Below are 18,365 nucleotides of genomic sequence, written 5' to 3'. Positions count from 1 at the left end.
TTCATTTCTGCAACATCTATTTACAGAAGTATGAAAAGCTTCATACGATAACTCGTTGCTATTCGATCGTTGCAATTTATTCAACGTTAATTACATCGCATGCGACTGAAAGGATGATAATTTTTTTTAAATGAGCCACGTTGCGCGTCCTCATGGAATTAATTATTATCTCGGGTTTATCCACTTAGGCAACGTTTAATTTCATTTTTCATTCGCTAATGTTGAAAGCGGGAATCTCTTTGTACTATTCGATATCTTTTTTTGCAAATTAAAAGGACCCAGAAGCGGGGTTTCGCTTCGCGATTCATAAAGCAGTCAAGCTGATTGTCCAACAGAGCCGTGGATTCGAAGCGGAACGATTGGCGATCGTTTTTCTCCGGTGCAACGTGCCTTCGTTTCGTTCGAACGAGTATCATTTCGAATACGTACCACGTTGACGCGTGTTGCAAAAATGGCAGATATTCAAGGAAATATGTCCCTCGAACTGGCTGCAATTCCAAGAAATTTATGGTGTTCGATGCTGCTCTACATCGCGAGTCCCCCCGTGTCTGTCCTCTGCAAAGCGTGAAATTGCGAAATGTCTCTCTTCCGAGTTTCTCTCTTGCTAACTGGCTTATCCTTTATCTTCGTACGAATCATCCTTCGCGCAGCAACTTTTGTGTCTTTCGTACAGTCGCAACGATGCAGAGTTCGTTGTCATTGAAAAGTAATTTAATCCTTTTAGTAGTGTAAGCGTGTTTACACGTCCACTGATCGAAACGGTGAATGCACAACATATATGTACGTGTAGTTGCTGAATCGCATATTCCGAGCGCTGAGTCTGCGATTCCAATTACCTTGATTCGTAGGCTCGAAAATTTGTCAATTCCAAATTGGACGATTCATTCATCGAAAGTATGAAACGATTACAGGTGAACCCGTTCGAATACTTTCACGGGTGTCTATACATTTTATTTTTATTTTCATTGCCGACGAATTCTTCGTGTACATACCTAGGTGTATTGTGTTCCTCTCCGTGTGTATTTGCAGCGAAGTTTGTCTCGGGAGCTATCGAATGGAATGCCTTCTAACACCCGTCTAACTTATTCCGTTCGTTCCGATAAATTCGCAAACGAATGCACGAATCGCGCGGTGAAATACGTCCTACCTCGTTCCTTTGCCTCGCATGCTTTCACGTTCACAGTGTCGCACGCTAAACTAGAAATTATGTTGTCCACAGTTCTAACAGAAAATTAATACGTTTGTTTCGATACGCCACGTATAAACTGCGCAAATGTGTAACTTGAAACTCGTCGTTTGTTATCTCGAAAATTGTCGTGGTTTTGAAAGAGAGAAAGGAAAAACGAAACATTCAATTTGCAGATAATCAAAAGGGTTAGCAGTTTGAATGGAACGAGAGAAGGCTATTGGAAAATTCAATGAAATTTTCAAGCTCGAAACTCGAAACTCGAAACTCAGCGTGGAAACGATTTTTCCTGCTCCGCTAAACGAAAACTTCTCGATTTCGTGAAAGTCTTCCTGTAACCCGCTCCTTTTCAAACCTCTTTTCGGAAAGTTCTTGAACTACATTCTTCTCTCCTCATGAATTTAAAGAGATCTCGACCGCATTTGGAAGACGCTATATAGCGCTGTACGTGTACGTTGGTGCCTCGTAGGCGAATCGAGCGAACTAATACCACGTTGGGAACGTTCCAAGCGAGACCTTTTTTTCTTTCTTTCTTTTTCTTTTTCTTTTTCTTTTTTTTTATTTTCTCTTCCTCTTTTATGCATACGCGAAATTTTTCCTCGCTCGAGAACATCAATTACACCAGCGGCAATTCTAATCCGAAATGAAGCATTTCGGTGCGACTCGTCGAACCTGTTAAAATTCTCTTTGCAAAAGTTTCGCAAGGTTTACGTGGGCTGCAGTTACTCGAGCATCGCGATATCTGCCACCTTGGTCTGCTGGTGGTTGCTGATGCAGAAACACTCGACAACTCCTCGAGCTTCTAGCTGGCTCGTATTCATTATTAGTTGACCGTAGAACCGTAGAGCCGTATGGAAACAGCCTGTTCCACTAACGGTATTCATAGCTACGGTAGCGTTCAATTTTGATAGCTCTGCCACATCTTTCACTCGTATCTGGAGTAAGAATTTGGTTCCGTCATTTTTACAGCCTTTGCCGATGTTTAATTAAGCTAGGCAAGCTGCGATTGCTTAAGTTAAAGGGAAACCTGGATGTTTCTCTCTACCGTTCCATCGGAATCAGTCACCTTGTAAAGTTTGCAGAGTTCACTGAGCTTCGTGCATCAAAGCATCCTCACCAACAGATACCGTAAATTACTTGGTCTATCGTAGCTCTCGCTTTGCGGGCTCCCTTAACTAACGGTCCAGCTGTCGACCCGAAGGAACCTTGCAATATTCATATATTCCAACACGTTCGCTTGCATCTTCTCTGAATTTTTCTCCAGCCTCCACAGAAATTCCGTTAAATTGTTTGAAATTTCGAAGAAATCGAAAATTCAGGAGGTGAAAGAAAATATAGGGGAAGAGAAACAGAGAGTCTGTCGGAGTAAAAGACTAGTTGATGCTATGGTCGCCATGACGATGGTTATCGATCCTCTCATTTCGCAACCGCTGCATCCACCTTTCCTCTTTCTTCCCGTTTTCCTACTTTCTTCTCACCTGCTTCGTCTTTCATCTTAGCAGTTCCTCGATCGTTTTCTTACCATAGTACTATACTTTTCCCGTTTCTTGCCCGTATACTGGCTCGTCACCTAACCCTGAATATTGACTACACCGAACGGAGCAATTGATTTTCCAATCGAAGAGCGTTTTACGCATACTCGGAAAATTTCATTTGCTAAAATGTTGATAACCGCTTTGGACATCGTTAACTGACGCGCCTATCGACGCAAACGGTAAAAGCTTTCGCAATTATAGGAAAATTTTAATGAAATAGCGGGCAAGCATCAAAGTTGCATGCAATACGCCTTTCTGCCATTTGTATTTCAAATTGTTGCCAATTTAGTTGCCGTGTGTGTCGGGAAAAGGTTTATCTTCGTTTCGTAAACATGTCAGCGTACAGTGATGCGCTGTTTAAAAAGAAATAGCTCTGGTATATTTTTGCATTTCGGATTTCCCGGCTTGCCGTTGCGCGATCCAGCTTATTTGTTTATACAAGCTCATGAATGATTCATTTCGTGCGATACGTAGCACACGTGCGAAACGTCTAGGAAGAAAAATGAAAGAAAAATGACAGAAAATGGGTAAAAAAACTTGCGCGTTGCCTGTAAAACGCTGCTACAACTTTGCAAAAAGCTGGATTTGCAATTTTGCATACTTGAAAAATCGAAGCTCGTTAAGTCGTTTGTTTTTTGCGAAAATAGCAGCTATGTTGAGTTGCAAAGTTGTTCGTTTATCTTTGGATAAAGGAGATAAAAGTTTGCGGAAAGCTTACAATATTTAAAAAGGTGATCGTTTGTTTAACTTTTCAAATTGAAACTTCCAAATTACTAGCTTGCAGTATTATGCAGTAGGCATATGCCACCCGAAGGAGTTAAGCTTCTTCGCGTTATCATTGATCCCTTTCCGATAGGAAAAATTGGCCGTTGTTCCAAAAATGCCGTTCCCTGTCAACTATCGCTTTCCAAGCGACCGATAATCGGCGAAAAACCACAGTCGATTTCGCTCGGGGCGAGTTTTCCGATCAAAGATAAACGGAGCAAAGAATGGGTATTTTGCTGTAAAGGAAAACGATCTTTGACCAAAGGTTCTTTAAAACAGTAGGTAAAAGGGTTACTTTCGAGCAGAAAAGGCGTACGAGTTGGAATTATAACGAAGGAAATTATGGTGAGGATGGAAGAACGGCACAGTATTTGCTATTTAGAGTTAAAAAGCGAAGAGGATAAAAATGAATGGGGACGGGAAAGAGGCGGAACAGCCGGATGACAGAAAATACGGTGTTCGCGGAGAAGCAACCGCAATTTATTCATCCGGAGCTGGCGATGAGCGTGCTCCGCTACCTACATGCAGACGCAAACCAACCTACCAGCTCGTTTAATCCCGTATCGTCGTTACCATGCCGCGTGTAAAGATACTAACGAGCTCCACCGGGACAAATACGAGTTCGTGAACCTTAAACAGGTTAAAAGGATATTCAAACTTGAACGCTTCGCGAACGATCTGTGAATTTGCCCTCCTACACCCGCTTTCAGTTTCCATTACGGTATCATTCAGTTTGCCATCTTGAAAAACTTTGTGCCGATTCGGCAACGATCGACGGACCGGTCGGATGTTCTTCGAAACAGAACGCGATATTCATCGGAGGAAATGTACAAGAGCTTCAAAGCTTCCTTTCGAGGAGAACTCGGTTCTATCTCGAGCTCCCAACTGCTAAGCTCGTCTTTGTTGCTTCTGAAACGAAGTTACATTCCTCTGAATTTCAAGATTTACAGTTTTTAATATGGATTGCTCTGCTTATTTAAACAAGTTGCACGAGCTAGAAATTGTACGAGGCGGTAAAAGATAAATCCCTGACTCGTTTCCCCGTGGGAAGTTGGTATTTTTTATTCAGCTTTACCGAAACGAAAGGGTTAATTAACCTATCGCGTTTCACGATTTTTTACTCGACGTTAAAAGTCCATTTACCGTTTCGGTTTAAGTTCAAGCTTGGAATTCAAAGTGTCGATTATAATTTTTCATAGCTCGTCAAGGTTGAGTAACAGGAACAGACGCAGCTTGTAATCTCAGCGACAGCATTTCCCTTTCGTATCGATGAAAACGTACTTACGTAGGTACGGCCTCGTTTCACATACACGTCCGCGAAACGCTTTGGAACCGCTTTGGAACCGCTTTGGAACCGCTTTGGAAAGGCGGTCCTTTGGAATCGTTTCAATCGAGATCCATCGATGAAAGAAGTCTCGGGAAAAGATGGAAACCCTTAAAACGTCGCATCGATCGACGCTGTTTATCGAGTTATTGAGTTTAGCGAGCGGTCTGTTTCCAGTTATCGTCAGAGTCGATGAAGAACGTGGCTGCAACTCGTTCGGTACAGATCGAGATTTAGGTCACGAAGAGACAAGCATATTGATGAAAATTTTCTCGATGACTGAGCAGCTTTTTTTTTTTCTTTCCTGTTTGTCAAAACTTTTGCCGCTTCTATACCTACTCGGAAGTAAAGGAATAAGATCGTAGGAACGATTTAACTAACGCGAATTCAATTAATTGAATCGAAATCTAAACCACGGCTTCCTTCAAAGAGGAAGCAATTAAATCTCTCGAGGATATCGCGACCACGTGAAATCCAATTTTCTTAATTAACGAGTAGTAGGTAGGATTAATGGAGTTGTGCCTCGAATAGGAAGTTTTTAATTGAAAAGCTTCGCAACAGTTTTCAAGTAATGTCTCGTGTCTGTGAGTCGTGACGGTGGCTTATTTGCGACGCGTTCGAGATAAATAGTCGCACGGGATGAAAGGTCGAGCCGTATAAAAGTCAGAAGATGAAGGCAGAGCTTTGAAAGACCTTGACTGATTTCCTCCCGCTTGTCGACAAGATGCTGGCAAACGAGCCGGAATTAAGGTTCCCTTTCGAGCCCGAAATCGGGCCTTGCCTTCTCTTTTTACTGCATTGCATTGCCACGTCTACAAACAGAGCAGCTGAGAGGAACGGACATAACGAAAATGACGCGAAACGCTCTCAAGAAACGTGTCATCCCTTTGCTTCGTCTCCGACCGAGTCTGTCGCGTCTTTTTCCCCTTTGTTACCAACCTTTTTTTCTTCGCTTTGTTTTTGTCCGTACGCGTTTGAAATACAGCAGCGTAACTGATGTGCAGGAAGAACACGATATAACGTTCTATTGACGAGTTTTCTTCGGAAGGGTTGACGATATCCTCTTCTCTTTGAGTATTCCGCCCACGCGACGCAATCCGTGCACCGACGAGAAAATCGATACGCGACCACCACACGCTGGAAATTATTCAGCGCCACCGGGAAATTTCGAATACATACATACATACATTTTCCAAAAGAATTTCACGGTAACAAGACGATCGATTGCTTAAAAACCGCCACCACAGTCTTCCGATATATTATGTACATATGTACATACACGTATAATCACCAGCGGATGGATTCGTCTCGCGTATCTCTCCGTTGCCGATTTTCCAGCATTTCCGATACCCATGAATTTCGAATCGCTTTGATGTTTATGCAAACATTTTCTCCTCAGTTCTTGAAAAGTTACCGACTCTTTACTGTATCGAATGTTTCGTCGCGTTCGATGAAATTGCCAAAATCCCGCGAGAAAACTCGTCCTACGGGACATTGTTGCGTACCTTGATTCCAATTTCATATTTTGAACGACTAGAGAAACGTTTCGTTACGCTTTTTCTATTTCAGTATCAATTTTGTGGAATCACACTCTTTGCATATTACATTCTGATAAGATCCGTATTAATTGGATGAGCGTGATCTAATTCAGTCAGCACGCGAACAGAAAGAGTCACGGGAATCCAGCGAACAAACGAAATGCTATGAAACAATTAGCCGATCGTCGCGGATACTTGACATCGCGATGTCGCGATAACCACCATAATTGTAGATTTTACAGTAAATTGCACGAGCACTCGTTCGTGTCGTTAATCATATCAATCGCTATCCGTTCTGTCCACTCTATCCACTCTATCCTATCCGTTTATCGCTTTACCATCAAAAATACATATATGCTCGCACTTCTACTTCTTCTGAAAAAAGAAACAGCAAGATTCGATCGTGACAGAATAAGTGATAGTCACTGTTTACGCGCATAAAGCATGAAAGAATAGCGCGTGGGTCGAACGTAAATGTTCTGAATGAATTTCCTACTGATTACGCATTATCGTTAGTCGTCAGCGATTTCCGAAATTTCCATACCGCAAGTTGAAAAAGCGGATGCTCTATCTAATCTTTCCTCCGACCATCCGTTGTTACGTGGAATTCTGTATCTTTCACGGAATGCTTCCTTTTAAGTTCCACCCCGAAGTGCCGTTCCACGATCCAAACGACCGTGCTCTACGGCCGTCTGTTTAATCACCCTTGTTTTATCTTGTATGTATAACGTCATGCCTGGCACATGTCACAAAATAGTATGGTCCAAACGTAACGATGTAACTCATATGCGCGGAATAGTTGAAACTTATTAATTAAGGTTCTAATTATGCATACGACTCGAAGCTTTCCAAAAACGAGTTACGTAAACCGTGTGATTTTTCTATATTCGACGCTCGAGCAATTAACAAGCAAGACAAAGGCTTAATTATCTTCTGTAACGCAAGTGTTAGTAAATGGCACCGCGTCATGCTTAACGATCAATTATTCTACTGACGATGAGGCATGGTGCAAAGTGTACAAGAGACGAATTGGTTTTTTCTGTTTTTCAGGGTTGGAAAGGTGAGTGCAACGCTGCCAGCAGAAGGTAATGCGCCTGATGACCGGAAGTGAGAAGCCTGCGGCGGTGTTTTCTTTGTTCGTTGGTTGTCGGTGTTGCCGATCGACCGGTTGGAAAGAAGGAGAGAGGCACGTAACTCTCGGGGTTCCGGAGGAACAGAAGCGGCAAGCGTAGAGGCGGAAAGGGGAGGGCAGCGAGAAGGATAACAGAAACGGGACCGGGACCGGGACCGGGACCGGCAACGGCAACGACGACGACAACGACAACGACAACGACAACGGCCTGCAGGGAGCGCCTCGTGCAGCACGGCGCTCTTCTAACGGCGATAGGAAGGAGTTATGGTGTCTCGCAAATGCGATGACTGCGGCCGCAGCCGTGGCACTGTGGCATCGTGCCCACTTTTACAAGGCGATCGTCTGCGTCGTCCTCGCCTTGATTGCCATTCAGTATTTACTTAGCGGCGTGATCGATCGCCGATCAATCGAAACCATTTTCACCATTAACGCTTCCAGGTACGTCTCTTCTACTGTGCCGCCAACTTGCAGAATCTTTCATAAACTTGCCTGAAAATCGCTTAAATTTCACAACTGTCCAGCAATTTCAAAGGAGATATCTCTCAACGAATTTAAGCTTTCGTTCACGGTCGAATCTCGTCCTCCTCCATTTGCATGTTATAACCTTCATTCAAAACTTGGTCAAATTTTCATCGCTTAACGGACTTTTAGCTCGCGTCGCTTCGACCATCATAGCAGTATTTCAGAGACGGTTAATCGGTAAAATTAATATCGCCGCTTCGGTTAAAATCGATAGACCAGCTCTCGTCTCGTCTCTTCAGCCTCTTAGATATCCGGGAAATCTTATTAGTTGACCGATAACAAAGCAAAGTGGCTAGTTAACGATGCAATTTGGTGGTTACTCGCGCATACATCGGTCGCTAGGAAACAATTTGCTAACTGCAATGGGAAACACACGACCGGTCGTTGACTCCGAATCTCCGTTTGTTTTTACGGTAATTTCACTTACCGAATCTACTTAATCGGAAGTCAGAGATTTCCGAAGACATTTGAAAATTTGAAATGTAGGGTGATAGAGAAAATGTGCATTCAAGTAAGCGTAGGTGAGGTCGTTACATCGTTATCGATCATTGGGATTGTCCGTTTGCGGACAATCTAATACATAACTGCATTAGCTAATCCAACTATCCTAAAATAACGTGAAACTCTGGACGAATCTCCAGCAATTACACGATGATTAAGGCGTAAAAGAAAAAGTTCTCTTGCTCGAGCTATGAAACATGGACTGTCCTTAGAGCGAATGCTCTTTTTGCAGCGTAAAATAAAACTAAGAACAAGTTAAAAAGAGAGAAAGCTTTCGTGTGACGTTCGTTTCTTCTTCGAGTTAAAATAATCGATCGGACTTTACGGAAGCCCCAAAGCAACCTCGACGGAAACGCTACAGTTGTAAATCATCGACCTGTAGAAACGTCTTCGTATTTCTTTCTATAAATCGAAGGGCACTCGTGCATGGCACACTGGTCCATGCTGTTCGTCAAATCGATCGAAAACAATTTCTATGCGAATATTGTGTTAAGCTTCAACTACATACCTTAATTTGTTTAAAATTTATTTTTCAATTAACTGCAAACGAATTACATGTCCATGCCGGATCGTAAAGGATAAGATTAAAAAGTGAAATATTAGCTGGAAGGAAGACGATTTACGCCGTAGATAACTCGTTTCAGATTTATGACATTCTATCCGTGCTGCGAATACCAATAAATTCTATCGGTTCAGAACCATTTTGTACGTAATATTCGTCCATTTATCTTCATTTAAACGTAAAATTTTTTTTTCAAGAACTTTCGGGATTCTATTAAGACCAACATTTTCAGAGAGAAAATTAGACAGCGAGTGTCGTTAATTCGAAATGGAAATTCGGTACTCGCATCTCGTTGAAATTTCGATATTGAACGAGATTGAGCGAAATTACCGAAACGATTAAACGGTCGATCGGTTTGGCAATCGTAGTAGAACACCATTAGCGTGTAAGGTGGAGTCGGGTTGGAGATAGTGGTCGCAGAGCTCGCTAATTGGCTTCGTGTGCACACAAAGTATCTAAACGCGATATTAATCGATGCTCGACATTGAATTTCGATAGATATATTAATTTATGAAATTTTGATCGGGTGAGTTGCGAATCGCAACCAGCCAGAAGACACGATCCCCGGATATATCCCAATGACCCGACTCTAACGTGTCTTTAATTAGAGTTTGCTCTAGCAACGCCTTTACAACCGTGTGTGTGTAACCGTAGAAGCTTCGCGCCAAAAGGAACGTAACCGAGAATAAATCCGATCGTACCGTTGCCAAAGATAGCACAGATTCGTTACTACAGTGGACAATTTAGTTTTAGCTTAAATTTCGATCGATTTTGCTTGTTGATAGATACGCGGATCGTACGTACAGGCATCATCCCCGTGGGTTGATCATTTACGGTCCCGTCACGGTCTCGAGCATACTCGGTAGCAGCAATGACACCGCCGCCGCCACTCTTCTATGGGCTGGCAAGGCTAATTCCAACAACGTCTCAAAATCGGAAAGCACTGTTCCCACTCGAAACGCGTATATCGTTGGAAACGTGCTGGAATCCTCGACCGCGAATTCAACGAACGGCACCGCGATACCACGATGCCCGCTTATTCCTCCAAATCTGGGTAGGTTTTCTCCCTACGTTCCAACCGAGCCTGCTTTTTATAACGAAACTGGACTTGTCTGAATAATTTGCAGTTGGACCACTGGCGGTTAGCAAGTCGCCACCAGAAATGTCGGTGATGGAAAAAACGTTGACCGACGTGAAACCAGGCGGCAGAGGTTACCCAACCGATTGTCTCGCAAGATATCGCGTTGCTATTGTCATTCCGTTTAGAGATCGACCGCAACATCTTCAGACGTTGCTTTACAACCTCCACCCGATGTTGCTACGTCAACAGATCGACTACCAAATATTTATAGTCGAACAAAAAGGTAAGTATCGGAATATTTGAGTTGTAACGGTACCGGTTGCACTTTCGTCAACGAACGAACATGTTTTATTCGTGTTTCAGGCAGCGAAGCCTTTAATCGCGCGATGTTGATGAATGTAGGATACGTGGAAGCCTTGAAGGAACGGCCTTTCGACTGCTTCATTTTTCACGATGTTGACCTACTTCCGGAAGACGATAGAAATCTGTACACGTGTCCCGAGCAACCGAGACACATGTCGGTTGCAGTGGACAAGTTCAAATACAGGTATCAGGAAAAATTTCGCTACCCTTAGAGCGAACAGAAAGTACATACTTAATCGGGATCTGTTTCTGCGTAGGTTACCGTACGCCGATTTGTTCGGTGGCGTGTCAGCGATGTCACGCGAACACTTTCGTCTAGTGAATGGATTCAGTAACGTGTTCTGGGGTTGGGGTGGCGAGGACGACGACATGGCGAACCGTATCAAAGCGCACGGACTTCATATATCTCGGTATCCTGCTAACGTGGCGCGTTACAAGATGCTTACGCACAAGAAGGAAAAGGCTAATCCAAAGAGGTGAGCTGGCACAGAAATCTGACACCATTTTCATATTTCTCCCAAAAGAGAATGCTCTTCGATCGTGTCGTGGAATTTTTCAGGTACGAGTACCTAAAGACAGGGAAGAAGAGATTCACCACGGATGGACTGAGCAATCTGCAATACGAACTGGTAGACAAGCAAAAGCCAAAATTGTACACCTGGTTGCTGGTGAAGCTAACGCCTCCTCAGCCCAGCTGATGGCTATCCTGGATCGGATAACGACACGGAGAAGTCGATCGTCCGATCGACACGGTTTCCGCTCCAAAAACCGAACGGTGGATCGATTCGTTTGCACCAACTACCACCGACGACGCCCTTTCAAAACTATAACTTACACCTTTCCATCTAGGTTCTCGAACAAACGTGTAGAACGTCGGAAAAAAAGTAAGAAATCGTCGACGTTTTGAAAATATCGACGAATTGTTTCTCTGAAGATGATCGCGGACGGTAACGATCGAGAGAAACGTTGTTACGTGATATATTTTTATTCCTTGTATTTTTTTATCGCAATGATAGGCTAGAGAGAGCAGGTATGTAGAACGTAGCGTACGAGCTGACGTGCCAAAGGTGAATGTGTGTGCGTGTACAGGCGCGTGAAAAATAAACGGAGCGGAGAAAAGGGGAGAAAAGCGGGTGTGAAACGGCGTCGTCACCCCTTTTCCTCTGTCCAGCCAGCACGATACGTGCACGTAGACGCGCGTACACGTACGTAAGTATGTACATATAATTGATAAAAGTTGGAGGTTTCCTGGCCATCGCGAATCTCCGCTTCGAACGTGTCCGAATCGGACAGGGATATCCTTTCGGTTTCTGGTTATTTCGTCGTGATAGAATCGAATCGAACTCGCAAATCATACTCGACGAGATAAAGCTTATTTTTCTAAGGCGTCTGGTTAATTGTGCGGTAAAAAGGTTTATTTCTGTAGCGAAGGGTTGCGCAATTGTCGTAGACGGTCGTGTATATACATATGTATGTACAACGGAAACGGTACTTAAGCGTGTAACGTGAACTAATGTCGGAAGCCTGGGTATTCGAGAACACTCGTTGTTAGCATTTTATACGCATTTCCTTGAAACGTGACACATACGTGCACACAGTTTGTACAACTGGCCAAAAGTATTCGCGCGAGCTCGCAAGTCGGTTCAACGTCTGACCCCCTCTCGCTTGTTAACGTTTCGCTAGTCCGTAGCGAAGAGGGGATCATCTATTCAGCTTTGAAAGTTACGAGAATGCATCTTCCAGCTCGAGCGCACCAGAATAATTTCCAAGCATAAAAGTTGCGAACGAATGAAAAGAAAAGAAAAGATCTTCGATCGAGTCGAGACACGCAAACATATCAGGTGTATTTGTGAAACGCGTGGTCGCGCCGCACCGCCTTCGATCGTTCGGAATCGATACTTAAATCGTTAAGGGTGAGAGTACGGGCTGTGAATAAATACAGATTTGCTGCAGCGACGAAGGAATATTTCCTTTCTAAATCGAAACGTTCCTACCGATCGAATTCCACGCACCGTCACTCCAAAAAAGAAATCAATGTTTTCCGGTTATTCGCGACGATAGCGATACGCGAAGAGAAAAAGAAATCTCTATCGAGGCGGCGATTTCACGCAAACGCAGCAATTTCATTTACTCTAAGAATACACACACACACACACACACACTGTACCATATACTACGAATATCGTCGAATAATCGATAATATCTTAGGCCATTAATGTAACGTAAGCGCGAGCGAGAAGTCTGGAGTAAAGTCGGATCTGTGACTGTGACTGTGACTGTTCCTCGGTATAGCCTTTAAGTTTAATTCGAATCTCGAGACGCGTCGTAAACACGTTTGCTTTGGGTAGATTCTATCGATTCTATCTTGATTAGTTATTTTCTCGATGCAACGAAGAAGCAAAACGGGAGGCGTATAGCAGTCGTAAACGTTCGATGGAAAACAAAGTAAAACGCGTAGCGTAAGGATAAGATAAATCCGTAAGCATTTGTACGAGGGTAATCGATAGCGAGCGTGTTTCCTTCGATATCGAACGAAAAGAGAACGTTAAAAGACATCTTCGCGATTTACCCAGAACGTTAGAATTTTTTCACAAGTTACACTGGTGATGTATCGAAACAATAAACTCTGTTAAAACTCGTACATCCTGTACTAGCCAATATTTTGCTCCCGGCTCTGCAAAATCTTTTGAACAATGTCCCCTATGTTCTTGATGGTAAAGTTGCTGACACTGTTTAACAGCCGGTGGATAAAATCATGATTCAACAATCGATGCGCCAACGCAACGTTCTTATGTTCGTTGAGATATTCGTCTCTCAGTTCCTTGAACACGATTGACAAACGATCCCGAAGGTTGCTACAATTTCCAGTAATTTCTGGTTGCAATACGTGCCAGGGCAGCGTCGCAGCTAGTACCGTCTGAAAGGAAACGGAATTTTACAGAGAGGGAATTTTAAAGGGAATTTCGTGGAGAGCGAAGAAGAAAGCCCTTACGAGGCAAAGATCGAGAGACAGCCAGTAAACGATCAATTCCTTGGAGAGACGTTTCTCAGTGAAAACCGCATCATCGGGGAACCACGTAGCTTCGTCCTCGAATTCAAAGTTGGCCGTGTAGGCGATCGAGGCGATCGAGTCGCGGGATAGCGTAGTTGCATCCTCCACCTCTTCCGCTTCCTCCTCAAAGTCAAGCGCTGTCGCTCGATCCAACAACTGTTCAAGGATCTGTCTGGTCACCTGTAAGGATCGAGTTTTATTTCCTGCCGGTTAATCGTGTTTCGAATCGTTCGATCGATTACCTCAAGAGCCTCGCTGCGAGAGATTCTATGCCAAGAGAGACCGAGTCGCTTTCGTTCGTAAACTTCTTGAACGTATCTCTCGCCCTCTTCCATGTCGGTGCAGACTTTGTTACCGAGCGCTATCGCGAGCGCTTTTCCGAAACCTTCCTTTGGATCCTCGTGCTTGCAGAAGACCAACAGTAACGCGGTGTAATTGATCGTGTGTCGATCGACCGCGTACATTCGACATAGCAACTCTTTCGACAGCATCCGCCTGAGCGTTTCTTCCGGGTTCGAGCGACGCGATTTCAAATCTGCGATCGAGCTCTTTTTAATTCCGAAAACCCCCGAATCGCCGTCCTCCAGACTCGAACGATACAGCTCTTCTTCGTAGAGCTGTTCGACGATCGTATGGAAATCGTCGTGAAGAAGATCGTAAATCTCGGTGTCGACCACCTTACTGTCGAGGAACCACAAAGACGTTCGATAAAACTGAGCGCGAGTCACCGTTTCTCTTAAATCGGGATCCTGAGCTCGAAAACGTTCTCTAGCGATTAAGAGATCGTGGTGACTCGGCCAGGGAAGGTCCATCGCGTAAACGACGAATTCTCGCCAGTCTATGTGATCGACGGTGCCGAACAGGGAACGGACCACCTTGCAAACTTCGCTGGCTCGAAGCTGGTACCACCGGCAAGGAAGTAGCATCGATTCTCCTTCCTCGCGTCCGTGACTCGCCAGATCTTGAAGTATGTAAACGAAAGCGCGTTCGGAAATGGTTCCGTATGGCGCGACTCGTTTGAAGATCTCCATTAATCGAGCGAGATCGGCTATGCGAAACCGGGAACTCGATAACGTTTCCTTCAACGCGGATTTTCGTTTCTCCAGATCGACCTCCGTCACGAACACGTTCGAACGAACCACGAAATTGTCGTCCTCCAAGAGTAACTCGTTCTCAATTATTCTACCCTCCTCGATCGCGAAACAGAATACGTTTCCCATTTCGTTTACGCTCCTGGTCTCTCGCCAATACCTGCGAACGCAAATATCAAAAACAAAATAATACCCGTACCACTCCACCCGCACGAAAAGAACTGTCTACAACCTGTCCACGATAACGTCGTAAATTTCGTGAAAGGTCCGCTGCAGCGAATCCAGGAGGAAAATGAAATCCATTCGAGCCACGGCGATTATGGAGTCGAGCTTCAAACGAACCCGGTTAATCTCGTAGGATATCGCGTATCGCCATTCCAACGCGAGCTCCTCGCCCCTCGAAACTGTCCTCGCGATTATCGAATCACCGGAGTCTGTAAGAAGATCTTTGTCGAGCCTCGACGCCGCGAGACGCTCTTTTTTCACTAGCTCGCTAGCCGTCGAAGACAACGCGTCGACGACTTTTCTCGCGTACCGAACGATCTCCATGATTCCTTGAAACGCGCAACAATCCTCCGCCTCTCGAAATCGCTTGTTTCTGTCGATCAACGCGTCGTCGATCTGCCTACGAAGTACCGCCAGATCGACAGCTGGCGGAACAACGTCCACCGCTTTTGTCTTCCTTCCGGATCGTTCTTTCTTTCGATCGGTGGTCCGTTGTTCCACCTCCGTTCCCGAAGACTCTTGAGCAGGTCGCTCCTCGAACCGCAACGTTTCTTCCGCTCCCGTTTCCACTTCTATTCTGTTCAAAATCACCTTCTGACCGACAGACATTGGCAACGGTTTCTTCAGCATCCCTAAGTAGTAATCTTCTATCGAGAGTTTCGTGTCGACGAAACGATCCAGTTCAGCTTGAACAAGACCGACGAAAACGTTGTAGAGGATCGAGGCTTCGAGGACGGTCCAGTGGTCCGCGATCAGACGTTTTCGTTCCCCTTCCGCTTCCTCTTTTCGCTTGTCGCAAATATCCCAGAGCGTCGCTTGAAAATCAGCCACGCGTCGATGCAACTCGCATTTCACGTCCACGTCGTGACGAGCGTCGGGATCGATCGAGTTGAAAGCTTTATGAAACTCGTTTAACAGATCCTGTTTATTGTCCGGTCGTCTTATAAAATCCTTCATGTTTCTGGTCACGAAATCTCTGTACGGAACGACGCTGGACACGTGAACGCTTTTCAGGTACAGCATCTCTCTGACGTTCTCGACGTAAGCGTTCTCCAAGCATTCCCAGAGGTTGGCCAAACTTTCGAGGAGACCAGAGGGCAGTGGAAAGTCGATCCATTGCCAGTTCGACTCGCCGGGTCTGGCCGGTCCTGGCTCGATCGGGAGCCAGTCCATACGCAAGTAATCGCGAGCGGAATCTCGCGTTCCGATCGACAGCCGATCGATGTCGTCGATGTAGTCGATGTCCGGCTCGAGGTTCTCGCCGTCGGGTAAAACGCGTCGAACCACCGGCGCTCTCGAACCACCGACCACCTGCTGCCCTGTGCCGGCATCCAATTCGTTTAGAACGTCGCCGAACAACTCGTCGGACGGCCTTCTTTGCAGAGGTTCACCGATCACCAATCTCGCTAGCCTCTTCAGCGTATTCGCGTCCAAACTCGAGTAATAGAGCGCGTACGCGTTTTTCAGAGAAGCGTAAAACTTGTCGATCGAGGCCGCGTCTTTTCCCACCGTCTCGTACGAACGATCCGCTTGAAAACCCTTCGGTTTCTGCGCTATCCTAACGAACAGCGTGACAAAGGTGGATCTCGTAGCGCTGGTGTCTCGGTTCGCGATCGGATCGGGCAACAGTCTCGATCGTCTGGAAAATTGAACGCGAAAAGGAACGCGGTGTTATTCGTGGAAGGGCATCGCGTGTGTACCTGTTCAAAGCGAACGGATCTTCCTGGTCCTCGAAAACGATCCTCCGCGGCAGCGTTTCGATACCCTCGATATCCTCGATCGTAACGTCCTGAAAATCGAGCTCCTTTGGATCGGGAGGTGGAACGACACCCGTCACAGCGGTCTCCAGTCGACACATTTGCTCGTACGTGTTCGGATAATCGATCAGAGCCCAGCCTTTCGCGTCGGTCACGCTCTTCAGGTACTCGACGAGAGTCTTGGTCGCGAGTTCGTCGTCGATGGGCTCGCCCAACGCGAGAAACTCGTAGATCCATTTACCGATATACGCGGCATCGGTCAGCACCGGGTCCAGATCGTCGAACGGTATGTTTCGCGGAGTTTGCGTTTCCTTCTCCACCATTTTCGAATCTTTCTCGTTCTCTCGATCTCGATCTCGATCTTGATCTCGGTCTCGAGCTCCCGTTCGCTGTCGGCCTCGCGTTCGCGCCGTCTTACTCGACTTGGTCGTACTTTTCGTCTCCTTATCTTCGGTCGCTCGCGAACCTTTTGCCTCTGAAATGGAGGAGGAATTTTTGCTAGACGGAGGAGGGCACGGAGGTCGTTTCTTGCCCCGTAGTTTCCTCACCACGTCGTACGTCGCGGCGATCACCGTTGAGTCGACGTACTCTACGTTCGACATTTCCTCCTTGTACCTCTGCAAACAGTAATTGATCGCGTCCTCCATTCGCACCAAGCGTATTCCGCTTTTCTCCAGCAACAAACCGATCGATCGATGCAACTGAGAGTTGCCGATGCCAAGCAAAATCGCGGCGGTTTTGAATTTCGAGAGTAAGAGTTGCGCGCGATTCGGCGGACGAGGGTAAAGGGCATTCAGCAGCCGATGCACCACGTAACCGAGTACCACTCGACCGAGTTCGAACGTTTCGCGCTCGTCCTCGCCGAGCATCGGGGTAAACTCGTTCCACGGCGAGTTCGTGTCCAGATAGTCCTGTAAAAGGACCTGACGCTGCGCCTCCGACCTCTCGAGTAACGCGCACCATCCCTTATCGCCAGCCGTTACCTCCGGCTCCGGCTCCGATTCTTCGTCTTCTTCCGTTTCCTTCGAGAATTTCTCGTCGTAAATCGGTTGACACTTGAGAAACATGGTCTTCCATTCGCTGAGAAGCGACAGGGGCACGTTCCCGTCGTTTACTCGTCGATACTCGCCAATGTTCAAAGCGACGCTGGTCAAATCTTGTAGCGCTAGTCGACAAAGCTTAAAATGTTTCTTCCGTATCTTTTCGATCTTTTCCTCGAGCAACCTCCGACGAAGCTCGCACATCCTCTCGCACTCGGTCTCCACGTCCTTTTGTTTCCTGCAAGCCAAGTCTTTCTCCAGTTCCAGCCTCGCTCGATGCTCGAGCTCGTTCGCTTTCAACGTCATGTTCTCCACGATCCTTTGATTCTCCGCCATCGCGTTCTTTTGATCCCGTACCTCGCACAACTTGCTTACCATCTGTTTCTCGTAACGGCATTGATCCGATGTTCGTCTCGCGATCGCCTCGTCGAACGATCGATCCTGCTTTTTTTCCATCCGTTCCCAAAGCTCGCATAGCAAGCTCTTTTGCATCTGGCACTTGAGAGCAGCGGTCATCTCCGCGCATTTCGTGCGACACTTTAGCTGCTCGACGTACGCCTTCGCCGCTTCCGGCTCCTCCGTCAATTCTTCCAACATCTTTTCGAACCTCTCCTTCTCTTCCTCCAAGTATCGTTCCTCCTCTTCGAACTGTTCGAACCTCTTTGGCCGTACTCGGTGCATGCGAGCGAAC

The 18,365-nt window shown here is 45.8% G+C and overlaps 2 protein-coding genes across 5 annotated transcripts in view; one reads left to right on the top strand and one right to left on the bottom strand.

The window, feature by feature from the left end:
- LOC114877587 (beta-1,4-N-acetylgalactosaminyltransferase bre-4-like) overlaps positions 1 to 13,150 on the top strand; it is a 30,128-nt gene extending 16,978 nt beyond the window's left edge. For 2 of the 4 annotated variants that reach the window (XM_029190349.2, XM_029190348.2), the window contains exons 2-8: positions 7,399 to 7,408; positions 7,528 to 7,918; positions 9,851 to 10,119; positions 10,193 to 10,429; positions 10,510 to 10,693; positions 10,767 to 10,985; positions 11,069 to 13,150. In XM_029190349.2, the coding sequence (XP_029046182.1) occupies positions 7,764 to 7,918; positions 9,851 to 10,119; positions 10,193 to 10,429; positions 10,510 to 10,693; positions 10,767 to 10,985; positions 11,069 to 11,207 (1,203 nt within the window). In that variant the 5' untranslated portion in view covers positions 7,399 to 7,408; positions 7,528 to 7,763 and the 3' untranslated portion in view covers positions 11,208 to 13,150. Of the gene's footprint in view, positions 1 to 7,398; positions 7,919 to 9,850; positions 10,120 to 10,192; positions 10,430 to 10,509; positions 10,694 to 10,766; positions 10,986 to 11,068 lie in introns of all 4 variants that reach the window. The other 2 variants (XM_029190346.2, XM_029190345.2) reach the window with 1 other exon arrangement.
- LOC114877582 (sperm flagellar protein 2-like) lies at positions 13,149 to 18,354 on the bottom strand. Its single transcript, XM_029190337.2, has 5 exons — positions 16,578 to 18,354; positions 14,885 to 16,516; positions 13,804 to 14,812; positions 13,502 to 13,741; positions 13,149 to 13,426 (listed from the first exon to the last, which is right to left on the bottom strand). The coding sequence occupies exons 1-5, from the start codon at positions 18,269 to 18,271 to the stop codon at positions 13,160 to 13,162; spliced, it is 4,842 nt and encodes a 1,613-aa protein (XP_029046170.2). The 5' UTR covers positions 18,272 to 18,354; the 3' UTR covers positions 13,149 to 13,159.
- Between the last annotated feature and the right edge of the window lie 11 nt (positions 18,355 to 18,365).

The sequence above is a fragment of the Osmia bicornis genome, chromosome 12 (genome assembly GCF_907164935.1).
Source record: "Osmia bicornis bicornis chromosome 12, iOsmBic2.1, whole genome shotgun sequence".
In the NCBI taxonomy this organism is placed as follows: Eukaryota; Metazoa; Arthropoda; class Insecta; order Hymenoptera; family Megachilidae; genus Osmia; species Osmia bicornis.
The sequence above is the reverse complement of the archived record's forward strand: the minus strand, read 5'-3'. Positions and strand labels throughout refer to the sequence as shown.

Coding starts and splice junctions, on each gene's coding strand:
- LOC114877582 (XM_029190337.2), bottom strand. CDS start 18,271: ATGTTGGAAGAATTGACGGAGGAGCCGGAAGCGGCGAAGGCGTACGTC. Junction 14,813..14,884: donor TACGACGTTATCGTGGACAG/GTTGTAGACAGT, acceptor TTGCGTTCGCAG/GTATTGGCGAGAGACCAGGA. Junction 13,427..13,501: donor TGTCTCTCGATCTTTGCCTC/GTAAGGGCTTTC, acceptor GTTTCCTTTCAG/ACGGTACTAGCTGCGACGCT.